This window comes from Condylostylus longicornis, unplaced genomic scaffold, assembly GCF_029603195.1.
Source record: "Condylostylus longicornis isolate FDR11 unplaced genomic scaffold, ASM2960319v2 ptg000148l, whole genome shotgun sequence".
Taxonomy (NCBI): domain Eukaryota; kingdom Metazoa; phylum Arthropoda; class Insecta; order Diptera; family Dolichopodidae; genus Condylostylus; species Condylostylus longicornis.
The window spans coordinates 734,585-757,796 of record NW_026578116.1 but is presented as its reverse complement, the minus strand read 5'-3'; the positions used below and the strand labels follow the sequence as shown (position 1 = coordinate 757,796).

The 23,212-nt window shown below is 23.8% G+C and overlaps 2 protein-coding genes across 5 annotated transcripts in view; both read left to right on the top strand.

Moving 5' to 3' along the window:
• The window catches only part of LOC129615803 (protein alan shepard-like), a 160,979-nt gene extending 151,026 nt beyond the window's left edge, over positions 1 to 9,953 (top strand). Inside the window, exon 3 of the mRNA XM_055531183.1 lies at positions 9,702 to 9,953. Coding sequence (XP_055387158.1) covers positions 9,702 to 9,728 — 27 coding nt within the window. The 3' untranslated portion in view covers positions 9,729 to 9,953. The remainder of the gene's footprint in view (positions 1 to 9,701) is intronic.
• LOC129615802 (protein alan shepard) overlaps positions 1 to 23,212 on the top strand; it is a 117,437-nt gene that overhangs the window by 15,942 nt on the left and 78,283 nt on the right. The window lies entirely within an intron of this gene.

Genomic DNA, 23,212 nt, shown 5'->3' with positions numbered 1-23,212 from the left:
TTTTTACCATAATTTTTAATTTTTTACATTTTGTTACATACAAAAAGTAGAAAACTTTATGTTTAGTAAAATATTCTTAAAAAAAAATTTTTTAACAAGTTTCTCGGGAAATCCCAAAATGTGTTCTGTAAATTATAGTCACTGGATTTAAAGACAAAAAAAAATATAGAAAATTGTGAAAACAGAATAGAAAGGAAATTTTTTGTTTTTCTTTTTAATCTTTTGTTTTTATTGTTTCTCCATTTTACATAGCTCTTATTGTACATTTTGTTGTTATTTTTTCGCCATTTGTACATTGTTTTTTTTGTCTGTTTTTATTAAATACTAGCTGTTTCTACTATTCTTTCATCATTTTCAGCAAAAATATTGTTCGTATTTTTCTTTCGACTAGATTATGACCTATAGATACATTTTAACATTAGTAAAGTTCACTAGAAACTTATACACGTATATATTAAGGTATATGCACCTACATACGTACATGTACATTAAAAACATGTTAGCGCCTCAAGTTATTTTTCTTTTAACTTATACAATTTTATGTTAGAGCTAGAAAAAATAACAAGCAATTCCAAGTTTTGCGTTTTTTTTTTTTCGTCTTTAATATTTTGCGAAATTTTTCAAGTGGTGAAATTGTTATTATTATTGTTAGTCACTGTATAGTAAGTGAAGTGCTATTAAGTACATTAATGTTACCAACTTGTAATAAAATAAAATTGAAAAAATTTTACATTCATCCAATAAATTTTTATGGTAATAAATGAATTAAAATGTTTTTTAAATAATTTTTTATGAATTCATAATGATTATTCTCCATATTATACAATATTATTATTATTAATGAAAATTTTATTCGACAAAATGTATACTGAATTTAATTAAACAGAATATTAATTAACACATTAATCCATTATGCTTGGGATTCATTGAAATTGAAGCAGGATAATTTAATTTACAATAATTTTTTATTTATATAGCTGCTTGAGTACATAATATTAAAAAAAAAGTGTTGCCATTGGTTGTTATAGCAGAACAAATCTATTTCCGCGTTATTATCGCACTAAAGGCATTTTCATCAAATTTGATATTTTTGCATTTAAGTATGGAGTTTCCTATGAACATCATATGAGAATAAGGTGGGAAATACAATGGAAATTCAGTAATATTATACTCTTATGGTGTTTTTTCTAACATTTTCTCCAGAAACTAGCATTCTATCTGTTGGTTGGTTGGTTGATATGACATACAAACTCTCTATAATTTTCGTTCTCTCATCCACCCGGAGAAGAGATAGTGAGAAATATTGTATTGAAGGTCAATCCCGTCCTAACCGGATTCGCAGTGTCCCATATAGACTGCCGTCAGGCAGGCAATGTTCCTTCGAAACATGGCCAGGAACCCATCCGATTTCGCATTTTTGCCACATCTTTCTTACCGTCGTGCATATGAACAGGCTTTTCCACCAGCGATCGGCGTACGATTTTCATTGCCTACATATGTATATCGTTTTCACTGTGTTGATGTGATCAAAAACACGTTCTGCCTGTAACCGTTTAAGTATTTTAAAAAATTATTGACTTTCTTATGGATGGTGACACTTTGCATCACCTCGAACTGTACATTGTTATAAAATAAGGTCACTTTTAATGACACTAACGTGCTAGCAGATTTCATAGCAAAGCCGTATACAATTACTGATAACCTACGAATTATGTCAACTATACATTGCTAAGATGTTTATACCTTATTGAGTAATAATTGAGCTATCCAGTTTAGAAACACACTTTTAAAATTATTTTCGTAATTTTAATTTTTATCGTATCTCACTGAAAATCCCGACTGGTAATCTTAAATCTCTGATAAGTATTGGTATTAAGTACACCAAAAATTAGTTTTTTGTTTGTCAGATTCTTTTTTTTTTTCTAGTTGTTTTATAGTACTAAAAATATGTTTTTGATACATGGTAAAGTTTTCTTGGACAAAGTTTGTTTTTTTTTTCTTTTTATGTGTTAGTTGTATAATGTTTTATTATGTTTCTCATCTTGAGTACAGGTACTTTAACTTTCATGTTACCAAACTAAATCCAAAATAACAATAACAAGACTTAGAGAAACTAATAACAAAAAAAAAAATCAAAAATGCCAAACTTGCGGTTTAAGTTTTTAAAAAAAGTTTAAAGGTAATAATTTTAAAGTTTTTTCTTTTTTATTTTCCTCGTTTTTTTTTTTTGTGGTAAAAGAAAATGCATAAGAAATACATAAAATTTCTTAATAGATGTCCTTTTTTTGCAAAAAACACAAAAAATAAAGAAAATGCGAAAATATTTTCAAATAAATAAGTGAAAAAAACATGTTTAAACTTTGACTCACTTAACTATATAGAGTTACTAAAGTACTTACTAAAGAAAGAAAGTTTTAATAAAAAAGAAAGTTAAAAAGAAAAACAACAACAATAATAAAAGAAAAACTAAAACATTCTTATGTTACCGATTTTTTATTTCAGTGTATTGCTTTTGTTTTTCAAGTAATAATGGTTGTTGTTGTGTATACTTGTGCATTATTCGGAATTTTAAATTTTATATAATGACATCGAGTTTCCTTTTTTTTTTGCTACATTTTAAAATTTTAGAAATAACATTTTTAATAAAATAAAAAATTTTCTAAAAATACAAAGAAAATTACTTGGAATTAGTATTGATTTAAGGAATAAGGACCTACATTTATAACATAAAATGTACGATTTTTTTAAAGAAATTTGTACAAAATTAAAATTAATATGCAGGGACAAATCAATGAATTAGAATGAAAACACATTTTCCATTAAAAATTTTTAGTTTTATTCAACAAAAAATTTCAGTTCTCCTACGCCATAAGAATTTAAAAAATAAAAACTTTTAAAATTGAAAACTCGTATTAGGAATGGACGAAATTCAGAAAATTAACAGTATTTTGTGGCATGCCTACGCAAGTTTTCCTTATAATTGAAAAGAATTGAATTTTTTTTATTTTTTCTAATTTTTAAAACATTAAAACTTTTCATTTTGATTTCGTATCCAAGGGTTTATCAAAATTTTATTTATTCCCAAAAATTCTGTTGGCGTGGCTTTGTTATATAGAGAAGAGAGAAAAATAAAATCAAATCTGTATATGTTTTGTTCAATTTACTGAAGTAGAATCTTTAAGACATTAAAAAAAGTTACTTAAATTTTAAATTTTCATATTTATATAGCTTGTAATAGAAAACGAACTAATTTTTCTAATGTTTGTCATGAGCACAAATCCATCTTAAATTACAAGAAGTTGCAACGAAACCCATCTTTACCAAAATTATCTATTAATAGCTGAAATATTTTACAACATACACTACACTTCTCAAAATCAAAGAAATATAAATATATGGTCTGATACGGAATCTGGCTGGGGGGCAAATGAAACGAATTACTTTTTCTGACATTTTTCCTATCATATAAGCATAAATCAATTTTAAATGAGAAAAAGCTCAAAGATGGAACTTTATATAATGTTCTAAAACATAGTATATCTTGAATTTTCAAAATTTTAAATCTCACATGTTTCTAATAATGAATTATATTAAATATTATTTTCGTCTTCTTATGATTTATGTTGATTTCAATAAAAACATTGTCATTTTAATTATTTTCAATATAATTTCGACTTGTTTTAAAATTAACTATCCCATAATACTCAATCAGCACCTTACAGTATGCTAAATTGTGTCGTGTAACATGATATCAAATTACAAAATATACATTTGCCGAACTTTTTTCAATAATAAATTGCAAGGTCTTAAAGAATATAAGAAATTGAACATAAAAGAAATAAAAAAATTTAATAATTTTTTTTTGTTCAATCATGAATTTTCTAAATCTGTAATAAATTTAACATCAAACCATAAAAATTCTAGTATCTTAGCTTTCTTTTCTTCTATATTTAAACATTAAACACAAGCTATTCATTTTAATATAAAAAAATCATTTCAATGACCATTTTTTTTAAATCGCAATATAATCCTTAATTTATAAAAATCCTAAAGAAAATCAATTATTCTTTTTGAAGCTATTTTTCTTTAATTTCACTTAAATAAATTAAAATTTAAATTAAAATTTTCAATTTCAATTTTTCATCATATAGAATTCAAAATGAAATCAAAATCAAATTTTGTTGTAATAATCAGGCTAACAATTTTACTTAAATATTCTATCTATATAGAATAAAAATATAAGCAAACACGTGTCAAAAAATAACCATTCATTTATTAATCATTAGATTTTCATTTATAATGCAAATTAAAATTCAAAAAAAACAAAAAAAAATTTAAAAAAATAAAGGGAAATTTCATAAATTTTTTGACATCAGCAAAGTATAATGTACTAAAAATGGGAAAGAGAGAATTTAGTTCGTTTTAGTTTAACAAAATTTTATTGTCCATCTTATTCGCCTTCAAATTTTTATCTCTACAAAAATTTGTCAAATAATATAAAGTTTCAATAATTAAATAAAAACGTTCTAGAATGAATTTTTTTTTTTTGGAAAATGGAAAAGAATTCTTTAATATGAATTTTGATTGTGAATTCGTAAAATACAGAAATTTAATAATCGCTTATACGTAATAATCACTTAAGAGCATTGTATTTTTAAAAAATCACATCTTCAGAGATTCTAATAAAATTTTGCAAATATGCGACACAAAAATAACTATACATAATTCATTGAAAATTATAACAAAAATCAAATTTTTCAAGAATAAAATTAAACCTATTCTTGAAATTAAATTGAAATCACTACAATTTAATTAAATTATTAAAATTATTAAAATAAAATTATTAAAATTGAAACAGCTGGAAGTCGAGCAACTGGGCAGAACGGCCAACTCTTCGGTGAATTACTGCATCAAGTACTGAAATGAAACTAACAGGAACTTAAATATTTCTGTAATCGTTACCAAAGGCTACAACCCATAAAAAAACCTTTTTCAATTTCTAAATTTAAAATTCCGGTGCCTGACTTCCAAAACAAAATCAAAATTTTATTTTAGTCACAGTTTTTAAAATGAAATGTTAACTTCATTTTAAAACATAAAAATATTTCTAACTTATGTATCTGTTACTGTTATACTTTTTATAATATTAATGAATTCATTTTTAACGTCAATATTATAAATTTTAACACCCCTTTCTATATTTTACTTGTGAATTTTTTTTTGATATCACATTTTTTTAATAAAATTTTTTTATTTTTTCTTTAATACATGATGGCACCATTTCTTGTATTTGTATATGTACATATATATACAAAATAAGCCCTATATTATGTAAAATGTTTCATCAACATATATTGTGTATGTGTATAAAATTATATACAAAATTATATTGGTGGAATTTTGCTAATGGATTGAAATGATGAAGTTTAATAATGTATAAATTGAAAGTATTATGTACCAAATATACATATATTTCATACTTACATACAATATACATACTTATAGATAAAGATATATTTCAGACATACATTTTTTTAACTTTCAATTTTAAGTGAACAGAACAAAACAAAAAAAAAACACAAAAATATTATTAAAGTTAAAGGATCGCCTTTGTGGGCGTCTAATGATTCTACAATAATTTCGTATTGACTATATACATACTTGCGTATATACGTATGATAAGTTCATCAAGGCACTGAAAGAGAGAAGAAAACTCAAAAGAGGAAGTAATGTAGAAGGCAAAGAGTGTTCAAATAATTGTATTTGTAAATGACAGAATTCAAATAATTTACAATGAATCATAGAATATTATATAAAGGATAACAAAGTAAAAAAATAACGAAAAAAAAAAATAAAATAGCCACGTCATTTATACTTAAAGTACATACATACATTTAACAGTGAAAATTTATTACATATACACATACGTTTGGATGTATGTACTTGGTAAAGTTATTTTGTACTTTATAAGAAAAAAAATAAATAATATCCTTGACGTACACAAATTCTATTAAATAAAAAAATAAAAATAAATTGAAAAAAAGCCTAGGCTCCATTATTATTTTAATTCACTCAGTTCAGATTCTGTTTTTGATTTTTTTTTGGATATTTTGTGTTCTTTTTTTAATGGAATTTTTACAAAAAATTAAATTTTTATTTGTTTAAAATATTCAAAAAAAAAAAAAAATATTATTAAAAACCAAATTGTAATCAACGTCAATGATTTTTTCTGTTCATTTTCATAAATCAAAAATTACATATACATACTTACATTCTATAGAATATATGTATATATATATATATATATGTTAAGTATGTATGTGCACGTATTTATAAATATTATGTTAACAATGTCCTAATTCTAGGAAAAAATGTGTGCTTTATATTTTGCTTTATTGAGTTTTTAATTTGAAATTTGGTTCAGTTATCATTTGTAAAGTAGCACATTTCCTTTGAGCAAATTGCTAATATACTAAAAAAATTTATATACGTAATATTTATTCTCTATATATCAAAACTATATTAATCAATAAGAAATTGTTTAATATAATTTTAAAATAAGGACAAAAATTGCAGGAAACGTTTCCATACATGTAAGTCATATTTGACGGCTAATTATGTGAGTTATTAAAATTCTTATATTTTGTTCAGCTTTTTTTTAAGCTTAGACGGTTTCGGAAATATAAGGCGCAGACAATCTTGCAAAATTTTTAAAAAATTTGTTTTCAGTAATAATTTTTACAAACTGATACAATTTCTCATAAGGTGTGGAAAATTTTAAAATTGATTGAGTTAAGATAACGACTATTCTCAAAGCTCCTTTTATTCCTATACAATGACTTGCCAAAAAAATGCATTCCTAGAATTTGGCAGACTATCACTGCTGTAAAGTTTAGAAGGCAGGTAGAAATTTTCTTTAAAAGAAAATAGCTTTCTGGGAAAGATTGGTTCACATATAAATATAAGCTTTCTATCTTTAACCGTGTGTAGAAATTTTTATAAACAAATTCACGAATAAACAAACGGAGAACTTAAAAATAATAAGTTGATTTTCAAAATTTTCTGGAAATGTGCCAAAATATATTTAAAGCAAGCAAAATTTCTTGTTTCATTTACACACTTTACCGCTACCACATACAACAAACGCAGAAAAAATTAAATACAAAAAAAATTTTATTTGTAGACAACTCATAGTTTTCCTAGCTGTTCATATTGTATGTAAATTACAAATTATTTGATTTAAACGCAATTTTAAATTCCAGTAAAGTCCTTATAAAATTATTCGTTCAATATGTAGTTATGTAGTGTTAAATAAACAGTTGAGTGTTAAGTAAACAGTTGATACGTATAGAACTTTTTCAATACAATATTTTAATTTCTCAATTATATTTAATTTAAATTGAAGTAAATAAAATTTTCAATTTCATGAAATTTATCAGCTAAACTGGAATAAAAATATTAAAGAAATTTTGAAATTTAGAAATGAAAACTTTGACCTTAACATATCAGGACTCACATCGATACTGAACGATTAGAGAACTAATATATAGAGAACTCATTATTGAGACAGCATAGAAAAACATTATTGGGGTTATTCCAGAGTTTTTATTGGCAGCACTGCTTTAGTAATTCTATTGCAGTGCAGTTATAATTAAAAAGATCTCTCAACTAATTTCTATTTTTATTGCAAAAGTAAATTTCTTCTGTGTATTCCTCTACCGTTATTTACCTGCACTAATATTTATTATAATTATAAAAATGACATTCAAAATTTTTTACTTATTAAAAATTTTCTTTTATAACTATTATTATAAAACAGAAGCTTGATTTTAATTTGAATGGCAAAATTTGTGATTTCTTAATTTTTGCCAAAATGTAAATGTGCTGATAATGCGAATGAAACTCATTCATAACTGAAAACAACACTAAAATTTTAATATTAAAAATTAAATTATTTTGAAAACAAAAACTTTTTAATTTTCATAATTACAAAATTTTAAATTCATATCATATAAAATTCACAATAACTCAATTTTAAAGTCCTCAACTTTTATAACATTTGAGTTTATTTTTATAATTTTAACTAAAATTAAATTTTCTTGACCTCGGGTCTAAATTTAGTTATCTATGATATTTTCGTAACTCATATTTCTATTTTGTATTTTATGCATAACATATACATAATATTATACATATATAAATATATATACAATTACATAATATACAACATATATGTACATTATATACGAGTATGTACATATATCAATTATAGTAGAAAACAAATTTAAAATAATATGCAAACAAGTGATGATTGAATTTATTCTTATATAACTTAGACGAATACATAAATGTTCGTATATAATTTTTATATATTTTCAAAATAACTATATAATATCTTTTTTATGCAAAATATTTTTCTATTTACGTACACATATAATATATCCTTATGTATATACAGATATATTTATTTAAATTAAAGTATTTTATCTTACGAATATTCAATTCATTCCCAGGTAGCCTTTATTCATAAACACAATAAGTACTCTTATAATTTGCATAAAGAAGACAAAATTTCAAAAAAGCATAACCAAAATATTAATATAGCTAGCTATTACACATAAATAAGTAATAAAAATAATAAAAAGAGGGCAAAAAAAACCCAACATAAAAATTGAAATGAATTAATAGAAGAAAATATGTCTTAAAAAGGACAACAACTCTGGGTGTCTTTAAAAAACCCTAAATATCATATTACTTAAATGTCAATCTGTAGTATAATATATTTTTTTTTCATAAATTATTCAAGAAGTCGAAAAAAATTTTAATAATATGCTACAAAATACAAATAGGCTTCACAAAAAAAAAAATAAAATATGAAGAAAAACGAATAAATAAAAAAAAAAATTTCATTACAAAGTCATGTTTTATTTTGCTTCCAGCAAGGACATTCAAAATATATTAATTGCGGGTATCATTCACTAGAAAAAAGGAAACCCTTTTTTTTTGAAAATTTGAATATACTTTAGTATTTATGGTGAAAATATCAAATATATTTTTTATTTATGATTTCTACACTTAGAATTTTTAAAGATCACTTTATTATATTGAAGCTCTTAACTTTTCATATTATAATAATAATAATATGCAGGTATTTTGGATGAGATTATTTTACCGTGCCTAAAGCATTTCCATAATATTTTCCTTACAAATATAAATATTGTATGAGTTTTGTCAAATCAAAAAATTTGTTCTATATTTTTAATATTTTTTAATTTTTTTTTTTTATATTTTTATACATAATAATTAATCCTCTAACTTTTAAGGTGGAACTAATGGAAAAAAATTATTCAATATTATTTAAATATGTATGAATTGTGCTGAAAATTGTATAATTCAAAATATTAAAGATGAAAATTCAATTGTTTTTTAAATATAATATTGTATGGATAGCTCAAAATGGCTCATCTATTACATAAAAATTCTACTAAGAATTGTTAGCAACATTCTTTGCATAGAAATTTTATAAATTTTGCAAAACTTATTATTCTCTGGCATTTTGAAGCTCAAAAACTTTCTACATTAATTGAGGCTACCAAGACATTTTTATTTTTTCGTTATTAATTTCAATATATTTTATAAAACAAATTTAGATTTTAATTTTAATTAAAAATAAATTAATTTTTACTTTATTTTCATTTTAGGTACGTTATTCTTTAAAAACATTATAATTACAATATACGTAAGTTTAAATTTTATTTTTGTGAAACAAAAACAATTTATTTATTTTTTATTAAAATTTTGGACCACCATTGGAAAGCATGTATTGTCATTTGTGACTATTTCTTCGGCATTAAAATTTACAAATTAAAAAGTTGTTATCTTATTGCAATTCAAAAATATCGAGTAAAGAAACCATGTTCCTCTTTTACTGAATAATAGCTCTACTAAAATAATAGAATCATGTTCCTCTATTAAAATAATTTGCAATATTATAAAATTTAAATTTAATATAAATTTAAAATTTACAATATTGCAATCTTCTTTATTATTTGAACCCATAAACATTTGCCCTTTCGAATCTTTAAATTAAAAACTTTCATAATAATAATTTAAGTTGCAAGTGAATTAAGACTCAAAATCTCATTAAATGAAAAAATCTTATTCAATTACCACATTACTTACAAAAAAAATTTGTAGGAAAACATTTATTAAATTTTTTAATTCACGCGTCTTGCTATTATTCAAATACTCACTAAACGTTTATGAAAAATTTTTATAAAAAAAATTTTTCGTATAAAAAATCAACTGCTTATTTTCAAAATTAATTTTAATTTATCAAAGTTAAAAATACAAAACACAAAAAAAAAAATTCAAAACTAAAATGATAATAATAAACCGAAAAAAAAAACCTCGAACACCCATTAATTTCAAGTTGGAAAGATAACAACCAAACAAACTGACTAAACCAAACGTTCCAAAAGATTAAATTGCAAAAACAAATTTATGTTCTTGTAATTAAAAATAAAAATCTCAAAGGAGGAAAATATTTCTTTTTTTTTTTTTTGTATGTGTATTTCATTGTCTTTTATTATTTCGCTCTTTCTTATCTTTGTATATAACAATAAACAAAAAAAAAAAAATAAAGATATATTCGTATTAATAGAAAAGTAGTTACTGATAATAAATCACTTGTTATCTTTTTGGAGAAAAAAAAAATTAACACCGCAAATGAGTCAGAAAATAAACAAGAAACACAGATATTTTATGCACAATAACAGTAACAGCAATGGCAATTATTGTTAACAATTTCATTGCATGTTAAATACCACATGTAATTAGAAATTACTGATATATTAAAGTTAAAACTCTCCACTATTTTATTAAAAGGAGAAAATAAATGTATAAAATAAATTATACTTAATTTAATAAAATAAATACAATTTCGAGATTCGAAGTAATAAAATAACATGAAAAGAATAATATGAAAAAACATTAAATTAATATTGATACATGCATGTAAGTACACTGTGAGAGTGGTTTTAATAACATTAAATTGCATGTTAATTACATTAACAACGATTAAAGAAAAATAATTATTATTTTGCAAAGTAGTTGAAATGTTAACTGCAATAAAATATATTTCGGTTCGATTATAATAATATATACATAATGTAAAATTAAAATTCGAATATTTATTCTTTTAAAATTTTATAAAATTAAATGGAATTTCGGAATTTGAATCTACCCATTCATGTTCATAATAATGACAAATTTTTATTTATTAATTAAAAAAACTAAATCTATTTAATAAAAATAATTTATGAAATTTTTAAAATTAAATCAAATTATTTCTTAAGAAAGCTGCACTATTTTCTTATCAATTACAATCGAAGACTAATTTAAATGATTTTAAAAATGAAAAATCAAAATGTTATAAAAAAAATTTATTGTTCAGTTCTTATAAAATAATTTTTGAGCGATTTAAATTGTAAATTGGCAACACTCAAATATAATTTTATTTATAAATACTACTTAATAATTTAGTTAAGGGAGAAAAAAGAATTAATTTCTTAAGTAGGAAATTTATACAGTGTCAATATTCGCACTAACAATAATTTATTAAAAGGCATTATTTTATAGAACTCTAATTTAAATCGAAATTTTCATAGCACAATATTCTCATTCTCGGTAATTAATAATGAATTAATTGTTAAATGTAATTTTAAATTGCGATATAAAATTGCCTTACTATTTGTTGTCTTTCTATTGAATCTCATTTTTCGTAAGTGTAAGAGAATATGCACAAAAATTCAATTACTCTATATCTATTTAATTCAATATTTTAATCACTCTATATTACCAATATTTAATATTTCTATTTAAATAAAATCACACTAGTAAACAAGAAAATTACTAATTATATTAGAAAGATATTTCAAAATTGTTATTGCCATGTTGACAAAAAAAAAAAAATTAAGAAAGCAAAGAGTTCTATTGGAAAACCAAGGAATTTGATATTTCTCGTTCAACCAGACCCTGTAAATATTTCTCAAATTAATTTCTCTTGTTTGAATAACCGCAGTGACTATATTTTTGTATAGCCTTCGAGTTATGATTAACACTTCCAATTATACGCAATCCCGTGTTATGATTCCTTCAGTGCCCTACGTGGTTTCATTTTCCAAAGCAATGAAGTACACCCTTCCAATTTCAAAGTAATAAACAATATTGAGTAAACGTTGCACATTACGCATAATAGTTGCACCCCTGTTTTCTGGTGCTTATTGCATTTGCTTATTTTGCATATATGGTAGATTCCGGAGCTTATTATACCTAAAGTATCAATGATATTAGTCGCACAACCACATAAATGTTTACAATAACTATTAAAATGTTATAATTTTCTAACGAGAATAATAATTATAACTGAATTATATTTTGTTGTCTCATGATTATAATTATAAAATAATACATAAAATAAATATTAGAACTTCTCATTATAGATAATGTTTGTTTTAAAACAAAATAAATGCATTTTTTTCATTACTTCACATGAATTTTCATGTATTATACAACTTTAGATTAATTACATACATATATGTATGTAACACATAATACCCATATGTCTATGGTATTAAAACAATGAAATCATCTAAAATTTCACGTACATATATAGAAAATGTTGCAATAATATTCTATAGTGGTAAACCATCACTTCCCATGAAGTGTCCTTTAAAATTAAAGAAAAGCGAAAAAAAAAACAAATCCTTTAATGACAATGAAAACAAGATCAAAATGTAAAAAAAAAAATCGTTTTTCTTTTATTTCCAACAGAAAAACAAAAAAAAAAAATATACAAAAGCATCTACTAAGTCTGGCAAAATGTTACAAACTACAAAAATTTAATAGTTTCACAATGAAAAAAGGAAAATATAGGAAGTCCAACTCTAACCAACAAAATTTTATGTACCTTGCAATCATGAAACGATAAAAGAAAGAATAGTAGAATGAAAATAATGAAAAGTAGATAATAATGGTCCGCTGACCGGGATAATACCGCTATATATTCGGAGTACTTTAATTTTATATTATTTTCTTCTCTATTGTTATACAGCCTGTTTGTTTGTGTATATTGTTATTTTTTATCCATTTTTAATTTTTTTTATTCTCTTATTTCCTTCTCTATTCTCTCTAGTCTCTATACTTAAATTTTCGTTTTTATTATATTCTACAATTATAGAATATTTGTATATGTGTTAAAAAAATGAAGAAGAACTAAAACTGGTGTTTACTGCAATTCGAATCATAAGGATTTATACAATATAGCGAAAATATATAAAAGTATAACATGCAGATAGGATAATAATAATGATATAAGAAAAAGTATGGAAAAGGATAATATTCTGTTGGTTGAGTTGACCATTTTTCACAGAACAAAAATCAAAAAAAAAAGAAAAAAAAAACACCAGAGAATGAAATTTTTTTTCTCTAATGACAATTTTTTCTTAGTTTTCTACCATCAACTCAATTTTCTTACTTCATATACCGCATCTGACAATTATATGTACATATAATAAATATATAGATGCTAAGAATATGGAGCTTTTATTTACTTAAAATTTACCAGTTTTCTTGAAATATAAAACGGTGATAACAAAAAATTCGAAAAGAAAAAACTCAAAAGAATTTTTCCCATTTTCTCTTTTCATCTTTTTTTTTTTTTAAAATGATGATTACAATCGGTCATTTTCAGAAGACAATTTAGGAGTTTGATAATAATTGAAGTAATATTCACATTATACATTGAATATAATACTATTATTCATATAGACACACACACATATATTAAACACATTATAGAATGAGTGAAATACCATTATAAATGGGGGGGGGGGGGGGGAGAATGCTGCTAAAATTATTATAATGATTTTTGAATTGCGTTACACTTGAATGTCAGACGCTATTATACACTATGTTATGCTAATGGTAAAATTATTTGCTCTCATCTTATTTCAACAAAATTATACTTTTTATATTGTGCGTATATTTTTTTTTCTTTTTCATTTACAATTTGATTAGTTTAAGTGTATAAGAAATATTTCAGCATAAATAGAAGAAGAAAAAAATAAGAAATAAATGAAAAGTTAATAAAAAAAAATAAAAATAATAAATTGATAAAGAAATTTTTTCCTCATTTTTTTTTTTATTACAAAACAGGAAACTAAAAACGTTTTTACTTTCTTTACACAATTTATTGTTGTAAGACTCTTTTTTTTTATTTTTCTTTTTAATTTAATTAAATAACAAAAGAAATATTATATAAATGTAAGTTAAAAATATTTCTTGAAGTGAAATGAAAATATTTTCTTTTATTTGTTGAATTTTATTAAATAATTTTTGTTTTTGTCATTTTTCTATAAAATATTTTTTCAATTTTATCTCACAGTAATAAATATCTTTAAAATTACGAGTATAAGTTAGTGCTTTAAACAGAAATTGTAGAAGAAATTCTGAGATGATTTGAAGGGTATTATATACAAAAACATATTTAGGAATTGAAGAAGAAAATTATAAAAATAAAAATTTTTAAAAATAACAAATAAAGTATTTGAATTGAAAATTTGGAAAATTTTTAGCGCTTTTTTTTCAAAAAACCCATCTATCCAGCCGTAGACATGTTTGCAAAACTTTTACACCCTTGAAGATAAAAAGTTAAAATTTTATTGCTCGTAGATGTTTACTAAAAATTTCCATAGAAAGAAAATTTATACCTGTATCCGTCCCTCTAGGCCTTCAAAGACGTAAAAATCCAACATTTTTAAAATTTTGCAAACGCAGAAAGATATAATGAATGGCTTCTTCTGCTTTATATAACTGGAACTGGCTTCTGCAGAAAGTTGGAAAATAAACACCACACCATTAAAAAATATAATTATTTATATCGTAACTCACGCAATTAAGCTATAAATTCGATTATTATGTTAACGCCTTTTTCAAATTTTCTTTTTTCCCTCATCCTAAGTTTATGCAATTTTTTTTAAAATATTGTCGTATATGAATGAAAGTATGTATAATTTTAATAATGTAGTACATTATGTAGATTGTTTTTAAAACCAGTATTTTCACTTGTTAAAGAGAGAAATGCTGAATTAAATCCATTGGTTTGACCGAACTTTTATAAATTTTAAGGTTATGCCATAATTTTCATGACACACGTACCATGATAGAGTGATGTTATAATAACCATTTAAAATATAGCATGACACCCAATTAAATTGTATTGGTGCATCAAGACTAAAGAAATATAGGGTTTTTTTCCTGAAAAACTACAAAAAATCACTCCTCAAAATCCTTAACATAAATCTAGTATAAAAACATATAAGCAGGTATAAAAAGTAATCATATGCTTTGTTATACGTAATTATAACATTGTTTTAAGTAAAAAATTGAACTTTGTTCTTCGACATATAAACCAACTCATGCAAATTTTTATTGGTGTTAAACTTAGTGATTCACTTTCTAAACTTATTTTACATTATTTATATTGTCTGCGGCATAACAAACATTAAGTGCTTATATAATATACATACTCTTATATAATGAGAAAACATAACCCTATCAACATGTGGTTTTGAAAATGTCAGACATTTTACATCTGAAAATATTTTGAGTCACCATTTTTTTGCATTTTAATTATAGAATATCGGAAATTCGGAGTAATTTTTATTACTCAACATTTATTGATTAATTAAATTAATAAAATGTTGTAATGATATTCAAAATTCTAAGTAATAAAGAACATATATGTGTATATAATTCATTCGTCATTTTACAAAATATTTACGACAAAATAAGAATTTTGTAATAGTGAATAATTTTATAGACAAGGCCGTTTTAATTAGTGTTAACAGATTTTTAAATGAAGTCGTCGTGCCGATAAAATAAAATTGCTAAAATTAAAATAACATGTTCCAATGACATATCATCTTCAAAATAGTTATTAAATAAGATTGCCTCTTGTAAAAGTTTGAGCAGTGCTAAAATTAGCATTTAGCTTTACTGCTTTTCGGTGCTGCTTCAGACAAATTCTATTTCCTAGTGCATTACTGGGGTCCTGAATAATTTATAAAGGACGGATTCAATTAGTAGGTTACCATTAGCTATATTTAATTTCGATGGTCAAGAATGCAACCACTACCATTTCAACAGAAATCTACAATATGGTTTTTGAAGAATATTTTTTATTTATCATATTGCAAACAAGCGTTATTTTATATTTTACCAGTGATATTAAGAGTGGTAATATGAAGGTATACATAGATAGTTATATTTTCTCTTATTTCCCAATTTCTCTTACATTTTACATAAGATTACAATAGATTTTTTTAAAGAGAAGCTAATGGTTTTACCACATATAATGTTAATAAAAAATAATTTATTTATATGACAGAAATGTAATTTACTTTTGTTCTTACTATATACCGTTACATATGTATATATACCCAACAACTTAAAATATTTTTAGTTTTGTTTTTATTACAAAGTAAAATAATGAACACTTTTTTACCGATTGCATTACGTAGAATAAGGGAGATGTTGTTTTTATATCAAGTTTTGCAGATTTGTATCAATCCAATGTCGAAACAGCCGTGTCGGAATCAAACAATCTGTGTGCAGGTTAACTGAGATTGCAGGTGCGGAAAGTTCACTGCACCTCAATTATAGCACAAAAATGCAACTTTGCTATCATTACCCCATGATCATCAGGCCATCATTGTGCGTACGATTGCAGAATCTCTTGAAAAATCTATATAAATCCCCGATGCTAATTTTCGATATCTCGTCCAGCCCAGCCGCATGCTCTGCGTCACATAGTCGGCCGATCATATGAGCTGCAATACGTTGTGTTGATTGTGGTAAGGCACGCAATGATGGTCCAAGATATCGAGAAGCCCATGCAATTTTTCTATATAAGGTGGTATTTTAGTCTTTTTTTTTGCCGTTGCGCATGTTGGCAGGACTTTCCACCGGCGATCGGATAAAAGATAAAAGGACTTTCCACTATAAATAACACCAGATATAATCGTTTTCACTGTGTTGATGGGAACAAAAACTCGTTCCGCCACAGAAATGTGCATGGCTGAACCAAACCTAACCAACTCATCCTCCCGTTCTTTTCCTGCTAATCTGTCCGTAATCTGTGAAGCTCTGCATAGAGAGTTTCAATAAAGCAGTGTTCATAAAAATTTATATCTGAGTTTAATTAATGTTACGAACAGAAATTTAATAGTTGAGTAATTTCGAAAAAATTGAATTGGAATTCAAAACATACAGAAAATCCGGTCGATTATGTGCTGTTCTCATCACATTTTTTACTTCTATTCTTTTTAATAATCTTTAAAAATATTTCCTTATTATATGTGTACAATATTCAAACATAGCAATTCTTTTTTTTTTTTTATTATATAAATTCCTTAATCGTGTTCATTATACACAGTTGAAATGGAGCACCGCACACATACTGTGGAATTTAGTTTTCCTTTTTTTTTATTTTTCATTTACATTATATTTTTTATTTATAATTCTTATGATATAAAAAAAAATTAGATATGTGGTAACAGTTGACCAAAATATATATAAGTATAAAAGATCATCGTTGCAATTACATTATTTTCAAAAGAATAATAATAAAAGAAAAAAAAGAAATAAAATTTCTTTTCTTTTTGTAATCTAGTTTTGAATGTAATAAGGGATTTTTTTTTTTTTGAGGATATCAAAGACTTATCATAAGGACATTTTAATGTATAAGTTCATAATATAGAAGTTGAACAAAAATATTACACAGAATATATTTATATATTTACACATTTATGTATAGATATAGGGGATATTGTAGCGGGTGTAACCACATACTTATTATGGATATGTTATGTGTGGCTAATGCCAAGTAATTTCATCATTTGTACTCTTATAAAATTGAAAGAAACAAAACAAAAAAACTTAAAATAACAAAAAGATATATGAAATTTTTTTTGCTGTCACGTTAACAATCTTATGGCACATCATTAAAATGTTGAGTTTGGTGAAAGCTTATAATGTACACATAGGAGACAAATAAAATAATAAAAAAAAGACGTCCGTTCTTTCTTCCTTTTTAGTTTTTTTTTTTATCTAAACTTATTATAACATTATTTAACAGTGAGAGCCTTCACAGTATAGATTTCGTTACAGTTTCATAAAATGTAGATAATATGGATATATTTGTGTTATATACTATATATAAGATGTGTCTTATATATGTATATGATGAAATAAATGGATATTATAGAGTTTTGAAAGAAAAAAATGTCTGCTCATGTTAAGAATATTATATTTGTATAATATAAATTTAATATAATTCAAAAATATTATAATACACACTTTTGATTACTTATACTCGTACCCACATGCACTTCAGAAAAATATGAATTACATATTTTGAATTATATGCACACGTATTCTATATAACACTTCGTAAACTACAATTTATTATATAACCAGCTTATAATATGTATGTATTTTTATAATTTTAAAATTAAAAAATTGAAATTTATTTTAGCTATATCTTATACAATTTATTAGATAACCAGCACAAATAAGAATAGTTTCGAAAAAAAAACAAAACTTTAAAAAATTTAACACAAACACTCGAAATTACAACATGAGCACTTTCTAAAGAACAGCACGTTCTTATGTTCCAAACTTACCTGTCAAATATACCTTTTTTAGTACATACAATTAAAATTATGGTGCACAATAAATCAAACTTGTGTCAACTTTGCATATTGGTCTCAACAAAAATTTTTTAAAACAAATTTAAATTACAATTACAAATTTTTGTAGAAATAATAAAGTTTAGTTACTCAAACAATTCAATTAATATTTGTTATAATATACAATTATTTAGTATTGCATACATAAGGGCGTAATTAGATAAAACAATCTCTAAAATATTTTATGCAAAACTATAATGGAATTTTGTCATTTCAAATGAAAACTATTAAATCTTAAAGTTATAATTTTTTAACATTTTGAAAGACGCAAAACATTTGATACAGTGAAAACCCAAATAAGGCCCAACCGAATTTATTTTACGAGCTACCACCCTTACTACAACCTTGTATTTTTTCGACAACATTTTTATATTAATTGCATTAAAAATCGAATTGATTATTTTACTAAATTTAAAAATTTTCCTGGTGCTATTTACATAACTTAATCATTGGTGCAGTGTGGTGCAGTGGTTATGGCACCGGTCCTTTAACCGAAGAGTCTCGGGTTCAAACTCCGGTCAGGTCACTAAAAAATTATATTTAATATTATATAACTTAATATACAATACTAATAAATTTACCGTCCAATAACGAACTTGTTGACGAAGCACTATTCTAGAAGCTATTATATAATAATTCAAAATGGATGCGATGATATTTGGATTTAGGTTTGGAAGTTAATCCAAAATCTACAAAGTCCATATTCAAAAATCGACATAGACGTGTTTTTTTGATTGATATCAAGAACAAACTAAATTATGAAATGATTTGAATTTAATGTCGGTGTTCGGTGCATTTAATTAAAATAAAAATATAACAAATTATCTTCAATTAATATATAGAATAAATAATGGTATAATAAATCCTAAATAATAATATTCCTATATTCCAAAATTAAAATTTAATTATAAATACACTTAATATAATAGAATTTACATAATACATTTACACGAAACTTCTGATTATTGATATTTGTATGTATATAACATTTTTTTCACACATATATTTAGATTGTGGCAATAATGTTATAAAGAAAATTATATGGATTGGATACAATAGACAGGATATTAGCTGTATAATAGTTAAATCTTATAATATACAAACACATATCATTAGAAATATTATAATATACGGGCCTTATATACCACATTATAAATATTATATAAATTTACGTATATATAAACGCTTGTGTATGAATAGACGTAATAAAATTGTATTAATAAGGGTCGGTTTAGTGTCGGTATCGGTGTCGATGTGAATTATATTTTCTATTGTCTTTTTATTTGTATAATAGGTTCCTTTGTCTAACATTTATAATTCTCTATAAATGAATAAAGAAAAAATTCATGTGGTTAGACGTTACAAATGATTGTTATAATGTATATATATGTATGTATGGGTTGCCTAAATAGTAAAAGAATAAAAAAAGATACATTCTATTATATTTTATATATTCTTTTTATACTAACTAAAATTTTTTGCCTTATTTTGTTAAGGATCATTTAGATAAAATCATAATTGCATATAGATCTAAATTGTAATACATATACAAAAATATATTATAACATTTTTGTTGTATAATTAATAGGAAACCTTAAAAGAACAATAGAAAATTTATATATAGATAAAACAAAGAACATACAGTCGAAGGCCTCTTGAATTTTGATTATGTAAATAAATTATTTGAAATATTTGTTTGTATATTTTAAAATACATTTAAGTACAGTTTTATGTTTTTGTTTACAATGGCTCAAATTAAATGTGATTGTATAGTTTCTTCAAAGTTTCCAATGTAGTTTTTCCCATAAACAAGTCCCAATGATCTGCATTATTAAGCTGTTTTTTTTTCCCATAAAACAAAATTTTTCAAACTGCCAAACGTCGTTTTATCGAAAATTGGTCTAACAAGTAGTAGATCAATTATCTTATTAAAAATTTTATGCAACCGTTATATTACGACTTTCTTTAATTTTTTTTTGCTGCTCCTAAATATATGCAATAAAAACGCTATTTATTTGTTGATATTGATATCCAATTAATCAAAGTATGTTTTAAAATATTTTACATATTATGTATATATAGTAATTGAATTATTTTCAAGTTCAAAATTGAATTTCTAACAATAATTAGCCTCCTTAGATAGGAAGGATTCTCCACAACTTGAAAAATTAACTCCTACAAAAATAATATTTATATGGTTTATAAATTAAATGTAATTAAAATCATAATATTGTAAAGTTGTACGAAAACTGATTTATTAAGTTTTAATTGCACAGTACAACTTACAAGATAGTGTAAATCTATAAATTATGAAAATAAGACACGGACATAAACATAAAACTGTCACAAAAACAAAATAATTTATTCTATTCAAGAAATATTTTACAATGAAAAATTATTCTCATTATCATTTATTACTAGACTGTACTGTGCATTTCAAAAATGGACAAAAAGAAGCTGTGTTCAATTTACAAGTACAGGAATAAAAAAATTTAGTTCTATTTGATTAGAGGAAGGAATAAAAAAATTTAGTTCTATTTGATTAGAAAGAAAATTTGTTCAGAAGAAAAAAAAAATGTTTTTACGCATAGTTTTTCGAAATAATCGGTACAATTTTTATGAAAAACCAAATTTTAACTTGTATTTGTTAAAAAAAAAATGACTGATGGCCAAAGATATTAACTTGTAACATCAGCAAACAAAGCTACTATAATATTAAAAATAAGTAATGAGAATTTCTTCTAACAACTGCAAAACAGATGGATGACGTAATCAAAGGAACGAATCAAGGAAAAAAAATTGTTCTCTCCGAACTGGAATCGAACTCGAACCAGTAACATACCGCTTTCTAGTTTGTAGGTCAGTTGGTATAGCATCCTCCTAGAAAACGATATGTCATTAATTCGAGTCCAGTTCGAGGAGAACATTTTTTTAATTTTTCTGCCTTGACTCATTCTTTTGATAACGTGATCTATCTATTCTGCAGTTGTATGAAGAAATTTCTATTAGTAAGTAGTAAATTAGTAATACTCTAATTTTAGTAATATTTTACAAATTTTTTACTCCCGTGTTTTTGAGAATTTTAAATTATACTTAAGCAAAATAGCAATACAAACAAAACAAATCTTGGAAATTTAATTTTTACCCAACATTTTACTGCTCTAGGTTCAGTGAAGACACTTATAAACTTTTCCTTTATAATTATTAATAATAAATTTATATGGAACTATAATAAAGAATAAAGAAGTAATTTATGCTTGTAATGAAATTTCCGCAAACAAAGTACGTATAAGAGTCCTTAACAATACGTATAACAGCTTTCTCATCGAAAAAACATAAAATATTTGTCACAAATTTCTAAACATTTTTTCATCTAAAATTTTAAAATTAAAATAATTATGAATTTAATTTGACGCGCAATTACTTTTTGTTTTGTTAACAAAACTTTTTGCATTTTTGAATATAAAATCCTTACACAACAATGTACTGTCATCTACGTGATGTCATACGTATGTAATTGTATATGTCAAAAGGTATTGTTGTTTTTTTTTTGATTAAAATGAATATCAACAAATTCAAATGATAATTTTAAATAAAAAATTTTGACAAATTACAAGAAATGAAAAAAAAAATTAATAAAAAAAAAACTTTTTACCTAATTTTTGCAAGAAATTTCACAACTCACCAACTGATTTATTAATGAAGAGTAAATAAAAGTTAAAATAAATACAACGAAAAAAAAAAAAACATAAAAACGAGGGTAAACATTAATCTTAAAAAACAAAAGTATAAAAACAATTTCACTTTTTTTTTTATTATTTATTTATATTTTTTGTTAAAAGATTATGTACACAACAGCAAGAAAAAAAAATAAGGATAAAAATAAAATAAATTGTATTTATTTTGAGAACTTCTTAATCGGTTGGCACACAAATTACCAAAACAAATTTCAACAACAAAAAATATTCGTTAACTTTGGATCATACCATTAATAAATTGGATAACCATAATTGAAGGTTACCATGATACGGATATAGCCACTGTACTATATAACATAATATTTAGCCATTTTGTCCTCGCTGAAATAATATTGACTGCGTATTCTGAACGGTGCTTTTTGTATACTAAATAGTTTCCCTTAAATTCCACTTAAAACACAAATTTTATAAAATATCAAATTTCTTAAACGATTTCTATGTAAACAGTTGGTATCTGCAATAAATTACAACTCAAATCCTCCAACATTAATGAGCAATTTTACTAAATTGAATAAAATCCAAAAATTTAATACAAAAATGAATATACAATTATACTAGAATAGTTTATGAAATTTAATTTACTTAATCCAAATAATTTTTGTCTGAAATTTTATACATTTAATTACGAAATATTCAATTTAA